General features: G+C 48.9%; 1 protein-coding gene across 1 annotated transcript in view; it reads left to right on the top strand.

The window, feature by feature from the left end:
- The window catches only part of Vwa3a (von Willebrand factor A domain containing 3A), a 45932-nt gene that overhangs the window by 23178 nt on the left and 3426 nt on the right, over positions 1 to 19328 (top strand). Inside the window, exons 16-29 of the mRNA XM_019207395.2 lie at positions 2077 to 2196; positions 4122 to 4196; positions 4385 to 4529; positions 5281 to 5476; positions 7033 to 7103; positions 9848 to 10000; positions 11345 to 11435; positions 12325 to 12429; positions 12963 to 13060; positions 14168 to 14299; positions 15292 to 15400; positions 17385 to 17529; positions 18459 to 18603; positions 18940 to 19091. Coding sequence (XP_019062940.2) covers positions 2077 to 2196; positions 4122 to 4196; positions 4385 to 4529; positions 5281 to 5476; positions 7033 to 7103; positions 9848 to 10000; positions 11345 to 11435; positions 12325 to 12429; positions 12963 to 13060; positions 14168 to 14299; positions 15292 to 15400; positions 17385 to 17529; positions 18459 to 18603; positions 18940 to 19091 — 1737 coding nt within the window. The remainder of the gene's footprint in view (positions 1 to 2076; positions 2197 to 4121; positions 4197 to 4384; positions 4530 to 5280; positions 5477 to 7032; positions 7104 to 9847; positions 10001 to 11344; positions 11436 to 12324; positions 12430 to 12962; positions 13061 to 14167; positions 14300 to 15291; positions 15401 to 17384; positions 17530 to 18458; positions 18604 to 18939; positions 19092 to 19328) is intronic.

The raw sequence follows: 19328 nt of genomic DNA, 5'->3' as shown, positions 1-19328 counted from the left end.
GAGGAAATGAATGCTGAGCAGGGGGAGACAATATTCAAATACAGCCATAATTATCATGCCATACTTTATTTGCTGCTTTACCATTTACCAAATATTATACTTTGTAATACTATACATCTATTATATAATTTAATTCTCAAGCAACCCTATAAGGAAGCTTATAGTCTAGTGCTACATCAAAGATCAGAGAGGTTTTGTGACTTGCCTAAAGCCTCGCGGCTGGCAGGAAATGAGACTTGGATGAAGGTCTTCTGACTCTAAAGCCAGTGGATTTTCTGTTACCCCTAACCGTCGCCAAATGGCAATCGAGAGGAGGAAGTAGAAATATAAGGTGTGAAAGAGTAAAAGGCAAGGAAGATGGGAAGGGGCTGGAGATCTTAAAATAGAGTGCAAACAGAAAGAGATATTTCTTAAGAGGCCCACATAGTACTAACTCACCTTATTTCTGTTTTCCCTATTAAAAAAAAATCAAATGCTTTAAAACAAATTTATAAAAACCCTATGTGCAGTCCCAGACCCTTCTCCTATCTCTACTGAGAGACTTTATTCAGCTATGAAATGCCCCAGGAGTGAAGACTCCACAGCCCCCTTGGTCCACCGTTGTAAACCCACCTCTTTTGGTGTCAAACCGTGAAGATTTTGGCTGGGAGGCAGAGTCGTGAGGCAGGGTGGTATGGCAGCGGAATTACGGAGTACCATTAAGGACAGATTTGGTCACGTGATTCTCATAGGCGTTTCCAGTTTGAATGGTGTTTTCAAAAATCCTGTGAAGATGGGAATTAAAAGAAAGGAGGAAAGGGCTGGAGACTGGAGCTCAGCGGCAGAGCACTTGCCTAGCCCCAATGAGACCCTGGATTCATCTCCATCACAGAAAACACAAAATAAAAACCCAAAGTCCAAGTTATCCAACTAAAGAACAAATGTACAGTTGGAACGCGGGTGACCTGTGTCCGAGAGATAAAAATTTGTGCATCAACATAAGCTGTATAGTACAAGGGGCCCTCTGCTTATGTTGGAGTTGCACTGTCATAAACCTGTTGTAAATGGGACATATCATAGATGAAGTGTATTTAAAATAGCACCTAACTACTGAACAACCTAGCTCTGCCAGACATACACTGACGAGTGTCCAGCCCGAGCCCTTCAGCTAGTTGTGTTATTTTGTCTTTGTCTTAATATTAAAAGGATTACTCGGGCATGATAGTACAGGTCTGTAATCCCAGCCCTCAGAAGTCTGAATCAGAACTGAGATGAGCCCAGAGGACATAGAGAAACTGCCTCAAAAAAAAAAATGTGTTATTTGTATGTATTAAGTGTACTGTATATTTTATATATGTGGCTCAAGGTGATCCTTCAGTGCATTCCAAGCAAGCCAAGGGGTCGGACGCCCATGTGTTACTTACTGTACAGGCAATGCCAGGCATCAAAAGGTTATCATGTCACATTTTGCTAATCAGGAAAAAAGATGAAAATTTGAAGTATGGTTTCTACTGACATTTTGATCCCATTGTAAAGGAAAAGAGTCTCGTGCTGAATCATGATAAGATGGGGACCATCTTATTTACCACCATAAAAAGGGTAAAATCGCCGAAGAAGATGTTGTCAAGAGAAACTCCAGGACTAAGCCCAGAGAGACTTCAAAATATATAGAGGTTAAGTCTCTAAACAGGAGATTGAGGAAAGGGAAAACCAGGAGAGTGTGATGTCGTGAAACCCGAGGAGATAGTTGCTTCGAGAAAAGTAGGTCACTGTCTTCAGTGCAACAGCAAAAAGTCTGAGGATTGAGAAGCGCTCCTAGGATTGACACAGAAGACCAATACTGACCATGTAGAGTGCGGATTAGTGGTAGAGAGCCGGTTTGGCTCACTGGTGATGGCAAGAAACAAATATTTGAGAATTTTTATAGAAAAGAACAGCAAAGAACTATAACTAAAAGAGTGGAAAAAAAAAAAAAAGATTTTGGCCACCCATGAATCTGGCAAAGTCTCCGTGGAAAAAACTTTAAATAGTAAAATGGAACAAAACGAACATTATCTGAGAGATTCGGTTCTCCTCGAAGCTTGTGTTTCTTTTCAGGGTGGTTGTCCTGCTCGATATCTCCGTGGCCAATTCCATGTTCATTATTCATATCCAGCACTCCCTGCGGCTGCTGCTGGAGGAGCAGCTGTCCAACAAGGACTGCTTCAACCTGGTGGCGTAGGTCTCCGCGCAGGGGGTGTGGCGGCGGGGGCTGTGTGCATCTCCAGGCCTCATCCTGATCCTCCGCGCCCAGCATCCCAGGATGTCCCTCGGTTTATCTGACTTGGGCGATCTTGCTTGGGACGTTGAATAATTAAATGGTAGCAGGTCTGTCCCACCGGGGCGAAGGTGAGAAGTGGCCCCAAAACACACTGCTTGATCAGCCAGGATAAAGTAATTCAGCCCATTGCCCCATTTGGCTTCTCAGCCTACAAATAACGGAAAAAAGGAGGAGCCCAGCCCGGTCTTTGTCTCAGGCCTCAGCCTGGTTCTAGCAAGCCGTACTATTTTGAGCCTGTAGAACTCCAATTTACCGTTTAAACTTAAAATTTACATAAAATTTAAATTTTATCTAGGGTAGACACTTTTTAAAATAATAGTTTAAAAATTGCATATGTAGGGCTGGGGATTTAGCTCAGTGGTTCCGGTGCCTGCCTCCTCGCAAATACAAGGACCCGAGTTCGATCCCTGGTACCAAAAAAAAAAAAAAAATTGCATAGGTAATATGTATAGTTTTAAAATTATATAAATTGCGTATAGTTTTAAAAGTTATATATAATATGTAATTATATGTACATATATGGCTTCTTAAATTTTTGTTATATATTAGTTTTAAAATTGTACATGTACTTATGTGATATCTATAGTTCTTTTGCATACCTTTTAATCTAATTGAAGAAGCCAGAAAAGAAACCACTTGAAATACAATATACATTTTTACATGATTTCTGCCAAATAGGGCATATTCTGACTCTGAAGTTAGCAGTTTTTATTAGAAATCATTCCAGAGCTTTATCATCCCCTAATAAGTTCTACATAAAAATGTTTAGAGAGCTAGGCATAGTGGTGCATAGCTGTAATCCCAGCACTCTAGGAAGCTGAGGCAGGAGGATCACAAGTTGCAGACCAGCCTGGGCAACTTATTAACTTTTGAGATCCTGTCTCAAAATAAAAAATAATAAAGGACTGGGCTCAGTGTGAAGGCCTTGGGTTCAATCTCTAGTAACACACACACACACACACACACACACACACACACACACAAAAAAGCGTGCAAATGCTTAGGGAAACATTTTTAATGTTTTCCCCTATAGACCCATCCACTCATGTGATGAAGTTCATGGAAAACTTGCCATATAGCAATCCTTGTGCTGGCGTTGGGCATTCAGAAGTCCTCCCAAAACCTGTCCTCTAGGAACTTACGGCTTAGCGGGGGAAGCCAGGTCTATTAAGAAGAAATAAGTGCAACAGAGTGATTTCTGTGGAAATAAGTCGAAGGCAGGATGTGGGAAAGTGAGTGTCCAAGGCAGGGGCAGTCCGTCTGCTGAGCTCAGTAAGATCAGGATGGTCTGGAGAGGAGGTGCCCCCTTAGCCTGACCAGGCCCAGCTCTCGGGAATGCTGTGAGGTGGGGTGGAGGAGCGTGGGCAGAGGCAGAGGCATGCAGAGGGTGGAACTTGGTGGCCGTTAGGTAGTTCGGTGTGGACACGGTCATGAGACAGACTTGTGCAGGACACAAACTCCAGATGGTGGAGAATTTACAGACCGGGCCCAGGAGTTTCCTGCACTGCAGGAAGCACAGACTTGCTACCATCAGTGTAAAGTGTCAGGAAGGAGGCTGACCAAAGAGGGCCCTTGCTCTGGGCTGGGTCACCTGAGCCTCAGCTCTGCCCAACCTGGAATTTGCCGGGACGGATCGTGACGACGGATCGTGACCAGCGAGAAAATCTCTCAGCTGGCATTCTAGTAACAGCCTCATTTTTTTTAGTGGGGTGGAGGGAAGATTGTCAGGATTTTGCTTTCCTAAAAGCCCAAAGAGCCCAATGACAGCTGGGCCGCAGAGGGAACACACACTACCGTGAGCCGTCCTGTGCTTCCTTCTCAGATTTGGAAGCGCAGTCGAGAGCTGGAGGCCTGAGATGGTTCCTGTGAGCCACGACAATTTACAGAGGGCTTGGAGGTGGGCGACAGAGGCCTCGCGTTATTGTGCCTGAGGGCAGCTATGCCTTTTCCATCTTTGTGTCCAAGAGAAAGTAGCTCTCCCGGGTCCCCACCCTCCAAAAGCCGGTGCGGGGGGAGCGGAAGTCAGGAAACAGCTTTCTGTCTGCTGCCCTCCTCTCTCCCTCACCTGCACTGCCTCCTCCCCAGGTGGGCCCTGGGCCTGCAGTGTCAGGGCAGCAGAAATGTCCTCAGCGCCCTGCGGAAAGCTGTGGAAGTGGACTTCAGGGACAAAGACAGACACCAGTCGCAGGGCATCTACCTCCTCACGGGAGGCATCCCTGACCAGGATGTGGTGGGTAGGCCTGACTATCCTGGGCATCTCTTATCTTTTGTGACCCTGTCCCTCTTCCCCTAGGTGGATGCCTCACCGTGATTTCTCCAGCATGATTTTTTATTCTTATCTATTTATTTATGTGCTTATTTTTTTATTTTGTGGTCTAGTGATTGAACTCAGGGCTTTGTGCGTGCTAGGGAAAAGCTTTACCACTGAGCCACATTTCCAGCCCCGCATGATGTTCTAAACCAACCCCGCTAAAACTTTATAACGTGTCTGTAGACCTGGGAATCTGGTCCAGCAGGCCTGGGGGGAAACTGAGAAGCTGTGTTTCTGACAAGCTCACTGAGATGTCGATGTTCCTGACCATAGATGTGCTTGGAGGAACCAAGCTCTCGGGTCCAGCTCCTCATCATACCTGTTAAGATGCTGAGAGAAACTGCGACCCAGACTCGTCTCTTTCTGGGACTAGGCCGGGGGCCCAGTGGGCTCCTGGGAAGTTATCAGTGGTACACACCTGTAATTCTAGCACTCTGGGAGGGAGGCAGGAAGATCACAAGTTCAAAGCCAGCCTGGGCAATTTGGTGAAACTCTGTCTATAATTTTTTAAAGGGCGGAAGATGTAGGTTAAGGTTAAGGCCCTGGATTCAACCTCTGGTACAGAAAGAGGGTAGGAGAGAGAAAGAGTAGAACAAATCACTTAGGCTGAATGGGCAGGAGACTCCCAGGCCCTCAGCGGTGGGCCCACCCTGTCTTCTCTTCCCCACAGCCCACGCTCAGTGCTTACATGGCTGAAAGCTGTGGGGGCTGCGACCTGCAGCTGAACGTGTGTCTCTTCTCGGTGGGTGAGCCACAGATGGACAGCTTGCCTCCTGCCTGCTATGCTAGCCGCTTGGACACAGCCAGTGCCTACAGGGAGGTCGCCCGGGCTACTGGTGGCCGCTTCCACTGGTTTGGAGACACAGGTGTGTGAGTGCTGCCTGGTCCCTCCCCTTGCCCCTTTCCGGATGGTCGTCTCCACACCAACATAGCTCCCTTGTGCCATAGATACAAAAAGCAGACTCTGAAAGTCATATTTAAAATCTACATGTAAAACTAGGGGCAGAGCATGTTTATCATTGTGAGGCCCCGTTTTAGTCCCAAGTATCAGAATCAAATCAAACCAAAGCTACTGTTCTGGAAATGAACAGTGGCAATGGTTGCACGACAGCCTGAATGTACTTAACATTGCTGAGCTGTACAGTTACAAATAACTCGGGTCTGATTGCTGTAGCTCAGTAGCAGATTGGATGCTTTTGCTGTGTGTGTACAAGCCCCTGAGTTTGATCCCTAGCACAAATAAAATGGAATATTTTACTACATTTTTAAAAAAATTTTAGGGTAAAGCTTGAAAAATATTTTAAAATCTCAGATCTAGAAAGGACCTTAAGATCCCTTAGATTAACATTTCCCCAGGGCCAGGGATTTAGCTCAGTGGTTCTGCCACCTGCTTCACAAGTGCAAGGAACCAAGTTTGATCCCTGGTACCAAAAAAAAAGGCATTCCCCAGAGTGTGGGGTGTCCACAGGTGACTCACAGTTAGTTGTAAATGATACAGCTTTTATGTGAGTGCTAGTTACATGCTTGTTTTAACATAACATACAAAAATGGCTGTCTTTCCATTGCTGCCAGTGACGTCAGTTTTCTTTTTAAAACAAATTTTAAGTAAACAAATAGTGAATGTATTAAATATATGTATGTATATGTGTGCACACATACATGAATGTCCTTATGTGTGTGTGTGTACGAAGTGAATCATGGCTAAGGTGCACTGACACAAAAACCACAACAGCGACATAGCAGTGACTGAGATGCAGGGGTGACTGTGACTCCCAGACATGACACACATGAGGTCAGTGGCATAACAGGTGCTGAAAGTCTGGGGTGTTTCCCAGCTCTCTCCTTCCATGAAAAGTCCTGGGTATGTACAGTTACCAGTGACTGTTACTATAATAGCCCAGCTTTTACATTCCAGCCACAGCTTTAAGCATTTTCCGTATGTTACGACTCACTCCTCACAATAACCCTGTGAAGTAGCTCATTATTGGCCCCATTCTGCAGATGGGAAACAGACGTGGAGCCCAGAGGCCAAGAGTTGAGCCCATGCAGGCCAACATTCAGGTCTGGTGTTGTAGCCATCACAACTGAAGTCCCTCTCGAACGAGACACTGGTGTTCACTACAGACTTGGCTGCTATATACAGTCCCAGGATGGGTCTTTTACTTCCCTAAAGCAGAAAGACCTTGGCACTTAACCCACTCTTCCTGTGGGTAGGTGGCAGGGCACTGGGTCCCTGGCCAGCCCCACTGCTTGACCACTCACCGTTGGGTAGCGTTGGGGTGGGGGCTGGTCACTTCAGCCCACGGATGTCTCACCTTGACTCTTGGGCTTTTGTCACTGCCTCCACATGGCCTAGTGCACCCAGGCATGGAACCTGGTACCCGGCCTCCTCCCCAGCGCTCACAGTGTGCTTTGTTTCCAGGCATTTATGAGAGTGATGACATCAATGCCATCACAGCCGAGATGGAAAAGGCCCTCAGCTACTCCCAAAAGGTATGCCTTGAGCACAGGCCAAATGCCTGAGCTAGCTCCTGCGTTCCTTTCCTTTCCCAGGACGGCCACAACAAAGTACCACAAACTGGGTGGTTACAAAGACAGACATTTATGGTTTTACATCCCTGGAGGCTACAAATCTGAAGTCAAGGTTATCAGCAAGGCCACACCTTGCCTCTTACTAGCTTTTGGTGAGGGCCAATAGTTAAGGGGAAAAGATTATACAGAATGCTTGCTACAAATGGCGAAGAATTCATTTAAGACTGTTGTGAAGGAGGAGAGAGATTGAACTCAACTCCAGACAGCAGCAAAGATAGAGGGGATTTGTAGTCAACGAGCACAGTCAGCGAGTCACCAGATGGGGCTTGAGGGGTACCCAAAAAGGACATGACCTCAACTCACCCCACCCATGGGGTATGTGATAGGTTTGTTGACTTATGTTACAGAAAAGCGTTTCAAGACATGTTAGTGAGAGGCATAGCAAGTTTCCTTAGGCAGAATTAAAGCTCAGAAAGAACAGGTACAGGCCCTTGAGAGAGGTGCATTATGATCCAGGGTTGGGTTTTTCATGCAGTCTTGGGGAGTCCTAAAGGTGGGTGATGTAGGGTATATTCCTGTTGTCAGCAGACTGCCCATTTGGCAGGCTATGCTAGAATGCAAGCCATTTGGAAGTGTATGAAGTTTAGAGTTCTGCTGCCCACTTAATAGTGCTTTCTTCAGGATGGAAGTCTGTGGGAGGAAGAGCAATTTACAGGTAAAAAGCACAAGCCCAATTTGCATCCTTATCACCTCTTTAAGACCCTTAGGAACTTTTTTTTTTTTTTTTTTTTTTTTTTTTTTTTAGTTTCTTAAAAGAAAAAAGAGCATTGTAACCTTGGGTAACTGTGTTTTTCTTAAAAATACAATTTTAAAACTATGATTTTCCTTGTCTCCTTTTTACTTATCTTTGTTGCTTCTACCTCATTTGGATGGGATATTATTAAAAGGTCCATGATTAGCTATCAAGAGTTGGGAATCCTTGCTAAAAGGAAGGCCAAGGACTTCAATATCAAGGATGAAGGACGGAGAACTCGGTCAGGTGTCACAGGTGGGGCGTTGCCGCTAAGCTGACTTAGCAGGTTCCTTGCTGAATCTGGGTACAGCAGTCCAGGATGGAGGCCTCACTGAGGAGCCAGCTGAGGGGAGTCTGACTAAAGTTTGCTGAAGGAAGGGGTCATCATCCTTGGCCATGCTTGGCGTCCTTGGTTTCTGGCAGCATAACTGCAACTTCTGCCTCTATCTTCATATTCCTGTCTTTTCTGTGTGTGGTCCTTCAGTCAATTTACCTCCCAATTTCACCTACAAAGACCCTCTTTCCAAGTAAGGTCACAGTCACAGGCGCCAAGAGATCAAGCTACAACATACTTTTTTAGGGGATACAGCTCATCCCACGTCAGGTTTCTTGTGTGTGTGTGTGTGTGTGTGTGTGTGTGTGTGTGTGTGTTGCTAGGAAAAGAACTTGAGGCTTCTGGCATGCTAGGTAAGGTTCTCCACAGAGCCACATTCCCAGTCCAAGTTCTCTCCTTGTGTCCTAACCACTGACACACAAGGCTTCCGGTGGAACATGGGCATTTTCTGTGTGTCATTGGTTTTCAGTCTGTATACTCTATATTTCTGGCCTCCGTTGGATTCCTTGAACATATCAAGCCATTCCTAAACTGCTTCTGGTCTGCCATTCCCCTCCCAAATCTCCCAAAGCTTGCTCTTTGTTATGCAAGGCAAATATTACTTCCCGGTTGGGGGCGGGTGAGGAAGTTGAACAGTACAAGGTACCATTAGAGAGTAGGAAATGGTCAAATTACATCAGGAGCTGTGAGAATGGAGATACCGAAGCAGACATGAGAACATTTAAAGAAGACAGGACTAAACTTGTAACTGACAGAATGTGCAGGGTGAGGGAGAGGAAGAAATCCAGAGTAACTCATGAGTTCCTCACTGGGAAACTTAGTAGCGGTGGTGCTGTTTACTGAGAGAAAACAGGAGTAGGTCCTCTGCAAATCCCTCCTCCTCAGGTACACATCCGTCCCCTTCCCACACCCGACAGACCCATTCACCAGGTGTTAGTGGACAAAAATGGTTAACTCCTCCCTTCCTTGAGATGCTGATTTGCATTTGAGTAGTGTCCTCTGGTGCTTTGATGGAGATTAATTCCTGGAGCAGTTTTCAGGCCTTTGAGAAAATTGTAGGCAAAGGAATGAGCATCCATCTGTGATTTTTCTCTCCGGGTCTGGAGTCAGCCCTGGGCCCGTGACGAGCTGACCAGCACCTTTGTATGCCCTTATGTCTTAAATGGAAAGAGCCCTGGCTTAGGATCCAGAGCAGCCTGCATTTGAACTAAAACTCCTCTACCTACTAGTAGTATGGGCTTGGGCACAAACCTCAAGCTCACAGAGTTTTGGTTTCCCCATCTGTAAGATGGAGATAAGGTAGTACCTACCCTACGGCATAGGTGACATATCCTGTTGTCAGGAGGGATTGGCACTCCAGGTATTAAGTAGCCCGGTGTCCAGTGCATCCCAGGCCCACCATTCAGAACGCTTAGCACTGTTCATAGATCGACCCACAGCACTCAGCCCCAGGGGCATTCTAGTGACTGGAAGAGGTATCAAGGGGTTGCCAGGGACTCTTTCCTGCCATGTGTGTAATCTGTCTGTCTATCCCCAGTGGCTCTGGACACTGATTAACCCTCACAATCCTCATTCTAGTGCGCCTTACTGGTGGCCTCCCTGAAGAACCATTTGGGAAAAGAACTGGAAAGTGCAGCCCTCTCTAAAGAAAAGCCAAAGATGCTCAAGCAAAGAAGTCAGCCCAAGAAATCCTCACCACCCAAGCCTACAGCCCCCTCGATGGCCAGAATGGTTTGACTCCTCCCCTAATAACACAGAGGATTGTGTTTCCAGTTTGTTTTCTGGTCTTTCCTAGCTCTTAAAATGCCGAGGGCAAGGCTCCCAGGCCCCCCGCCGAGCCAGTTCGGGTTGAGTCAGGGACACCGGGTGTCCACTGGGCACTTCCCAGCCTGGCCTCCAAGGAAAGACCTGCTTCTCAGCTCTGGCGGCCTCTCTGGCCTCCCTCACCTCACCTTTTGTCCTGCCTGGCTATCCCAGGTTTGCTCCCTAGCCTGGTTCTAGGAACTCCGTGGAAGAGGCACTCATCATTGCATATAATAGCTTATCCTGGGAGGAGGGTCTCTTGGGGGCAAAGGATTATGGGTCTAAACCCAGGGCTTGGCTGGGGCCTCATGGGAGCCTGAGGGGGGACCCATGCCCGCTGGCTTAACTCCATCGACAGCCTGTCCAGTGTGTGCTGCGTAAAGTTCCCACCCCTTCTTAGCCATCAGAAGGGGCCTTGAGGGGGAAGCTCCGGCCCCCAGCAGTAGTGCTGTGCGGCAGAGAAACCAAGGGTCCTTAAGCAGCTCATTGACTGAGACTCTTGTGAACGCAGCACATTTCCAGGACAAAGACATCGTCCTAGAGAGGGTGCAGCTGCATTTCCAGGGGATTCTGTGCTCACAGGCACTGCCTCATCGGAAGAACTCCACCAGCTCTTCAGACTTCACCCTCTTTCATGACCTCCCAAATTCTGGAGGAAACTAGAATTTTAGATACTTCCTCTTTGACCTTCAGTGCTTCCTGAGTGAATTCAGAGCAAGGAATCTTAGGTTGCACCATGGCCTCCAACAGGCCATCCTGATGCAAGACTGGGGAGTCCTCAGAGTTGGCAGAATTCCAGGCAGGCTCTTTCCACAGCAACTCACGAAGCCCCAGTGTCTTTGTTTGACTTTTGCTATGTTCCAGTTTACCCAGTAAGGAAGAAACTGCCCCCACTTAAAACCAAGGTACCCAGCAGGGCCCAGAAATAACCTGAATGGTTTGTCATGCTAGAGGCCTAGAAATCTCAGTCTAGTATGATGAGGGACAGATAAGTGTTGAGGAAGACTCTGAGGAAAATACCCAGACCCTCACAGCTGTCTGAGTATGCTCTCTCATCCTCTCTCATACCACACACATTCAGACTTCTTCACCCCAGAACCCAGAGTCTCCCTCCGGATTTTCTGCAAGACATGGGTCAAATACATGTGAGGAGTTGACTCCCTCAGGCCCACCCCTACCAAAGCTCCTGGTTGGCAGAATGAAACTGGGATGAGCGGGGTGCTGCCTGCCACAGAAATAGGCCTCTGATGGGAAATAGGGCCTGTTTTCTAGAACCTTAAAGAGGACCCAAAGAGAGAGAGGAGCCCTCCATCAAAAGCCCTGAAATGCCATCCACTCAGTGGCAAAGTGGGCATCTGCCCAGGTAAGGCAGGGCTATGGGTAGGTAGTGGGTGGTGGGGTGGCTTGGACACTGTTGGGGTGTGGATTAATAATGATGGTAAACAGTCACACGGTGGCACACACCTGTCATCCTAGAATTCTGAGAGGCTGAGGCAGGAGGAACATGAGTTTGAGGCTGGGCAACTTAGCAACTCACCAAGACCCTGTCTCAAAATAAAAACAAAAAGAGGCTAGGGATGTGGCTCAGTGAGAGTCCCTGGGTTCAGTCTTCAGTGTGACAAATGACAGTGATGATGGTGACTATATCACCAGTGACCAAGAGCCTGCGACAGTCAGTCCTATGTGATACGTTCTGTGTAAGATCCTTACTTCATTCCCAAGGAACAAGGCTCACGGGGACTGTAATTTGCCAGCTGGTCGTGATAGCCAATCACTATTTTTACAAAATTTTCCAGCTGGTTGTGATAGCCAATCACTATTTTTACAAAAGCACTGGGCCCATAGACTTGAGACTGTGTATCTTCATTCGAAGGTCAAGGATACAGCAGAGTGGCTCGGGGCTGGGTTCTGAGTCAGCAAGAGCAGGGTGGGACCTTTGTTGTGCTTCCTTGCTCTGAGTTCCACTGGGCTCATCTATGACCTAGGGGGCTGTGAGGGTGAAAGGACACGGAGCACATAAACTTAGCACCCTGCCTGCCTGGTGAATGTCCGGACTTAGGGACAGTAACTCTGGTTGTCACCGGTCCAGATGGGGCTGGGGGACTTGGGGTGGGGGCAAGAGCTTGCCTCAAAGCTACCTTGGAACTCCAGTCCCAGAGGTGACACTGAGCTGTCTCTAAGGCAGGTACAGCTGTAGCACAGGAGCCTGTGAGACCACCCTAGCCGATGAGCCAAATGTCTTCTCTCCACAGCCCAGCCCTTGAAAGAAGGGGCAGCAGAGTGGAGGAGGAAGACCAGATCACAGGCAGCGGAGGCATCTCTGTCCCTGTTCTACACAGAGACTGGCAACAGAGTAGGTAAAGCAGAGACCTCATGAGTATCTGGCCCCGTGGGAAGCGAAGGGCAGCAGGCCCGTAGTGGAAGGAGACCCCTCCACTCCCCCGGAGGCTGCACTCCCCACAGTGGCCTGGAGCAGGCCTGTCTTCAACAGCAGTTCCCCAGCCCAGGGAAAAGGACTCACAGTCTTTCCCCTGCCAGAGGAGGAGGAAAGTCAGTATTGCGATGAGATCTGCCTTGGCACTCTGGTGCCACCCATGAGGGGCAGATCCCTTAGCCCTGAGGCTGATTGGGAAGGGAGTGGAGGAAATTCCCTAGCCAGCCTGATGGATTGCTGTGAGCTGGTCCCCATCCCAGCAGCCGCTCATGGCTGTATGGAGAAGAGAGGTCCCCAGCAGCTTTGCCTGCTTATCCAGTGGCGCCCCTTTCCATGTCCAGCAAACTGCAGCTAAGGAATTTTACAGCTGACTTGACTGGCAGAGACATTGACACTAGAAAGGGAGTGGCGAGGAGGGAAGGCAGATACACAGGTGGCCTTGCTCTGTTTCTCTAGGCTCAGTATACAAGAAGTACCCTCAGAGAAGAAGCATAAGGAGGACCGGATCTTCTGTTGAGTTGCCCAGGAAGGACACAGTTTGCTCAAGCCAAGAGGTACTGAGTTGTCCCGGCCACACACCTCCTTAGACGGTAATTCCTTCCGCCGACCACTATTTCTAGGAAGAAAGAGGATAAACCTGCTAAGAATGACCCCTCAGTGCGGCAAAGAGGGTAACAGTTAAACAGACCTGAGTTCAGAACCTGCCACGTCATAGCTAGGAGGCCTCGGGGAAGTCACGTAATGGGACTCAGTCTCAGTTCTTTGTAAAATGAAGACAAGAAATGAGAGCCTGCCAAGGCGATCCCAGGAATCCCAGCACTTTGGGAACCTAAACCAGGAGGACTGCAAGCTCAGGCCCAACCCGGGCAACTCAGCAACTTAGAGACCTTGTTTCAAAATATTTTTGAAAATGAAGAAGAACTGGGCATGTAGAGACCCTGGGTTCGCTGCCTAGTACCATGGGGAGGGAAGGATGTAAAGACTGATTACAGTGCATTTTGCAGGAAGTGCTTTAATGATATCAGATCCTTTTGGTTGCAGGCAATAAATCCTTTATGTATTTTTGAGACAGGGCCTTGCTATGCAGTTTATGTTGACTTTGAACTCACTATGTGGCCCAGGCTGGCCTTGAACTTGTGGCCTTAACCCTGCCTTAACCCTGAGTACAGGGATAACAGACGTGCACCACCATACCCGGCTTAGAAGTCCCCTTCTTCTTCAGGCCATCTTTCTTCCTACAACCATCCAATAAAAATCCAAGCCTGGCTCTTACCGGGCCATCCTGGGTGCCCTTCTCTGATGGCCCGGAGCCTGCCGTACCGGTGTCTCTCCGTGCGACACTGAAATTATCCTAATTGTTTTAGTCCAAACTTCAGGCTGTTTGGGGTTTTCCACCTAAATTTTGTGGTGGAAGGTTAAAATGGAAGTTGGGGAAGCAAGAATGTTCACTAAACAAGGGACTAGAAAGTACTTGGTACATTTTGCTTCTTGTTTGCTGTTTCTTGGGCATCTCTCCCCCAGAGCTGGGGAAAACATCTGCAGATGGAGAATGCTCAGGGAGGACCCAGGGACCTCACATTGCGCACACAAAACGATGCATCAGACAATCACTTAGCTCAGCCGGCATCACCTAGATAATAGTTCTCTTCTTTATTCTAAAGTGGGTAGCAAATTACGGGTTGAAAAAGCTGAAGCTGGAGATATCCAGATGCCTGGGTCCCAACTGCACCCATCCAAAGTCAGCGCAGAGTCCAGCCAGGCACTGCGATGTCTTCCCCAGCGCGGAGATCAATGTAAGTCCGTCTGCGTTGTTTTCCTCCCCTGGGCTTTTGCCTCTTGTCAGCTGCAGATGGCAGGGAGCAGAGCTTGGGACTTTAGCTTCTGTTCTGGTTCTAAGAACCCCAGCCCCAAAGTGTGACTTCCCTCGGCCAACAGGAGATATAGAAGCCTGTTGCAAGGAAAGTTCAAGCCCTCCGAGGGCCTGAAATCACACTTCGGGGTTACATTGGCTCATGGGAGAGAGAAAAAGAGCAAGCACTGTGTGAGTAAGGCTTAGATACTCCTCTAAAATCGCTAGACACCCCCAACCCACTGATAGTTCTGTTAGAATGGTCGCAAATGGGAGTTACAACAGGAGGAAAGGTGCTCCTGTCTCTATTTTCTAGTTTGGGGGATAGTGGTTTTTATTTTTTTTTTTTTTCATTGTTTTGATGCTACAACAAGGAAATTTAGTACAAAATAAAAATCAAATCATTTCTCTCTTGAGCCAGGGATGTAGCTCAGTGACGCCATGCCTGACTGGCAAGTGAAAGGTCCTGAGTTCATTTCCTGGTACTGAAAAAAAATCGTGTCTCTCCCTTTGCTCTTTTAGATCACATTATCAACATTAGAGGGAACTAAAAATAGCCCCAAAATTCAAAATTATCCATTAAAAGAATTGTGGTCATTTTTAACATGATGCCCCCTCTCTATCCAAGGCAATCCTTTGGTTTGAAATTTATGAATTTCCAACCCCGCCATTAAGGGTTTTCTGTCCTAAAACATGGAGACATTGTACGTTTTACTAATTACCATGACCACGCTTATCACAAAACTATTATGCTGATTTCCCTGCTCCTTCATAGAACTGTAGATCGGGTAGTTTAACAACAGGGAAAAAAGCTTTTGAGTGAACAACAAGGTATGTTTAACAGATGTTTGGGAATTGTTGCTTGTAATGGAATAACCTATTTGGGGGGATGAAAATGGTGGGGAGCAGCTATTGCCTTCACTTGCCTTGGCCTAGGGAGTGGTGAGACACATTCAGTGGACACTCAGGGAAATGGACGTGTATATCGCGTGTCTGGAGAAGGTGACGAGGTGCTACACCCAGAGGCTGCAGTGGCTGCTGTCCGGTGAGCCTGCCTGCTGTCCCGAGGTTGTGGGGTGTGGGGGCAATGGAAGGCTTACCCAGGGACCCCAGGGCCAGTCCTTCCGAGGTCAGGGGATTAAGCCAGGGGGCTCACGCATGAGCAACTTGAGTCTGGGATTCGGAGGGCAAGCGAGGCGCTAGGTGGCAGAAGAAGCGCAGCCACAGAGCCCAGAGAGAACTCATGCCCGTCCAGGCTGCCCTGCAAGGCCATCTGTACTCCTTGCCTTCCCACACATGACCGAGGCACTCCCAGCACAGGGACCTCAAAAATCAGCCACCAAGGCAGAGATGGGAGGAACCCTGACCAAAAAAAGCCTCTGTTGTTATCCCCGGAGAGGGAGGGCAGGTGAAGAGAGCCAGGGTGCCATCCTAGGGGAGGGTGGGCTGGGCAGGAAGAGACCATCTGGGGATCGAGGCCAAGAGAACGTAGGCTTGGGGGCCCCAAGTTTCCAGGAACATTAGGAGGAAGGAGAGGGAACTCACAGAGAGATCCTGCAGGCGGCTTGTGTGGGCCACATGGCTTCCAGGGCAAACTCACTTGCCCAGTCCTCAGTGACAGAGCAGTCCCTGCATAAACAGTCCCTGGGCAACAGTGTGTGTCAGTGGCTGCTGTTCTCCAAAGCCTCCCATGGGACACAGACTCCGGGGGTCACCGTCAGATGAGATGCCGAGGCGGATCAAAGAGGGATGGGTTCTCTTTGTTCCCGGGGCACAGTGACCACCAGGTTGAGCACGAAGACCAGACAGATGCTGCAGGTGCTGCTTTTGTGGTAGAGTCCCCGACTCACACAGGTACACACCTGAACACTAATACTTCTAAGCTTAGGTAGGGGGCTGTGTGTATCTCTGCCCCCTCCACAAGTCAACAAACAAGTCTTGCTCTCTTGTGAAGTGCTAGGGAAGGTTGGAAGGCAAAACCCACCATGGTCACTGAGCTCAGGGAGAATGGTCTAGCAGGAGACAGATGTTAAGCAAAGAACCACAAACAAGTCTAATCCCACAAGTGTGGCGAGTGTGGGGCGAGAAGGAGCAAGGTGTTCGAGAGCCATTTGGCCTGGACAGGAAAAGAGGAAGCTGCTCAGGGGAGGTGATGCTGGAGCTGAGATCTGAAGATCGCCCAGGTGTTATCTAGCAAAAGCGAAGAGGACCGGAGCACAGGAGGCAGGACGCTGAGTACAGAGCCAGAAAGAAGGCAGCCAGTGTGGGCTGAGTAAGGTCCAGGGGAAGCCCACTGAGAGATGCAGCCAGGGCACAGACTTTGTTATTTGGTAAGAGCGATGGAAAGCCATTAAAAGATTTTAAATAAGATGAAAGCAACCAAGTCAGTGATGGCAAAGATCTCCGTGGCTGCTACTTGGAAAATCAATTCTCAAGAAAGTGAAGTGAAGGGAAATGAGGGAGAATGAGCCGTATCCCAGATGGAAGAGTACGATAGCTGGGAAGCTGGGGGTGATGGCCCAACACCCATAACCCCGGCAGTCGGGGAGGCAGAGGCGGGAGAATCGCAAACTCAAGCTCAGCTTGGACGTCATGGCCACTTAACAAGACACTGTCTCAATTTTTTTTTTTTTAATTTAAAGGTCTGGGGATGTAGCTCAGTGTAAATGTGCTGAGTTTGAGCCTCAGTATTGGAAAAAAAAGATATCTGGAAAAGGGTAACGGTGTGGAGATGGATGAAGTGGGCAGTTAGATTCGGGTGGTTGTAAACAGCAGAGTTCGCACTGTCCCTACGGTCTGTGGCTGGTGGTGGGAAGCCTCCTGCAGGTCCCCACTTGCTCCCGGCTGCCTCGCCTCTGGCTTCCCTGTGTGTAATGAGCATCACCAGAGATCACCAGGATGAGTCCTGGGAGACCCTGGGGCAGCGGGTCTGGCCAGTGCAGTCCATCCTTTCCCGGAGAGCAGCCATTTGTCACTTCTGCTGTCCCCGTGGATAGAGGAAGGACCCGACTCTGTCCCACTTGGAACAGGGAGCCGTCGACTCTTTGGTGCCATCCTAGAGAGCCAAGTGTGCGTCTTGCTGGATACATCGGGATCCGTGGGCCCCTACTTGCAGCAGGTGAAGACAGAGATGATCCTGCTGATCTGGGAGCAGCTGAGAAAGCGCTGTGACAGGTAGGACACAGGCAGGGTGGTGCCTGGAGGTCACACATTTCCTCCTCACGGTTCCAGCCCAGAAGCCTCTCAAATGCCCTTCTGAACAATGCTGCACAGAGAGGGCCACTGTATGCCGCTGTGAGACAGAGGAATGTACATGTTTTTCAGAATTCCGTCTCATCCCAGAGACAGTTATAAGCAGAGCAAAGGTACCACTGTGTGGCCTTGAATTGTAGTTTTCAGCTGAGCTCTTTTTTTTCCAGTTCTGGAGATCAAACCCAGGATCTCTCTCAGGGTAGGAGAATGCCATACAACTGACCTATATGCCCAGCCCTTGAAACTGATATATGTATGTGTGTTTATGTGTGTGTGTGATAGTAGGGATTGAACCCAGGCCCTTGGCACTGAGCTATCTGTCCAGTCTTTTAATTTTTTTTTTTTTTATTCTGAGACATGTTCTCACTAAATTACTAACTTGCCCATGCTTGGCTCAGACTTGAGATCCTCCTGCCTTAACCTTCCAGAATGCTAGGATTATAGGTGTGCACCACCACATCTGGTCTGAACCTGATTTTTTTTTTTAAATATGGGAGGTTGTCCTTTCTACTCAGAAAGAAAAGAACAAAAAATACTGGTTCTAGGCTGGAACTTGTTCCTGGCTTAATGTTACTAGGAGTAAACATTCACTGAGCAAGTGACAGGCACTTCACACACCCGATTTCATCGATTCTTAGAGAGCTTAACTTGCCCAAGATCACATAATCAGTGGCTGAACTGTTTCTGTCTCAGGGGCTTCACAGCCCTCTCCAAGGGCCCCTCAAGTCAGAGGCTCTCCATGAACTGTCCGGCAGCCCTCACGGAGGTGACCTCAGCAGAAGCCAGCACAAGCTGTTCTGACCCTACCCTCTCTCCCCACCTCACCGCCCCTTTCCTCTCCCGCTCCCCAGTTTTAACCTACTCAGCTTTTCGGAGGGGCTCCAGCCATGGCAGAACACTCTGGTGGAGGCCACAGACGCAGCATGTCGGGAAGCCACGCAGTGGGTGACCCGTCTGACGGCTCAGGGGAGCACCTCAGTCTTGCAAGCTTTATCAGTAAGTGCTGCCATTGAACCTGACCCGGAAGAACAGGAAAAACACCACCGTCCCCTATGCTAGTGCGGCGTGATTTGCAGAATGCTGCTCATCTTCCTGACCACCCAGTGAGAAAGGATTCTTGTTCTCACTGCAAAATGAACAGAGTCTGAGAGGTTAAGTGACTTACTTGAAATTAACTAGCTGGGCAATGGGCCACACTTTTGCTTCTAACCCTCAGCAACTCCCTCAGCAACTTTCCTCAGGGACATCGGGGACCACTGTCAGGCAGTTGGTTTCTGCCCCTTCTGGGGAACCCTGTCCCCTAAGGCTGACAGCGTCCCCGTGCTCTCTCAGAAAGCTTTCAGTTTCCACGGTGTGCAAGGGTTATACCTGCTGACGGACGGGAAGCCGGACACAAGCTGCAGCCTTGTCCTGGATGCGGTGCAAAGACTGCAGGAGGACAGGGCCGTGAAGGTGCACACCGTCTCCCTGAGCTGCGAAGACAGGTGGGCCTGGAGGAGTCGGGCTAAGCTCGTGAAGGGGGATCTGGGCTTCTCACCCTCCCTAGACCCGGCCTGTCCTAGGCCCTCGTCCTCTAAGTCAAGAAATGGGAGCGGCTTTGGATTTCCAGGGGTCTGGGTAGATGTTACACCACAGAGCGAAGGCCCCTTTCCACCCAGCCTCACCCGTCAGCAGCCTACTCCCCTGGGAACCACGCAGCCACGCCACCTTCGCCCTCCGCC

Source organism: Fukomys damarensis, unplaced genomic scaffold (assembly GCF_012274545.1).
Source record: "Fukomys damarensis isolate Sample0158 unplaced genomic scaffold, DMR_v1.0_HiC HiC_scaffold_34, whole genome shotgun sequence".
In the NCBI taxonomy this organism is placed as follows: Eukaryota; Metazoa; Chordata; class Mammalia; order Rodentia; family Bathyergidae; genus Fukomys; species Fukomys damarensis.
The sequence above is the reverse complement of the archived record's forward strand: the minus strand, read 5'-3'. Positions and strand labels throughout refer to the sequence as shown.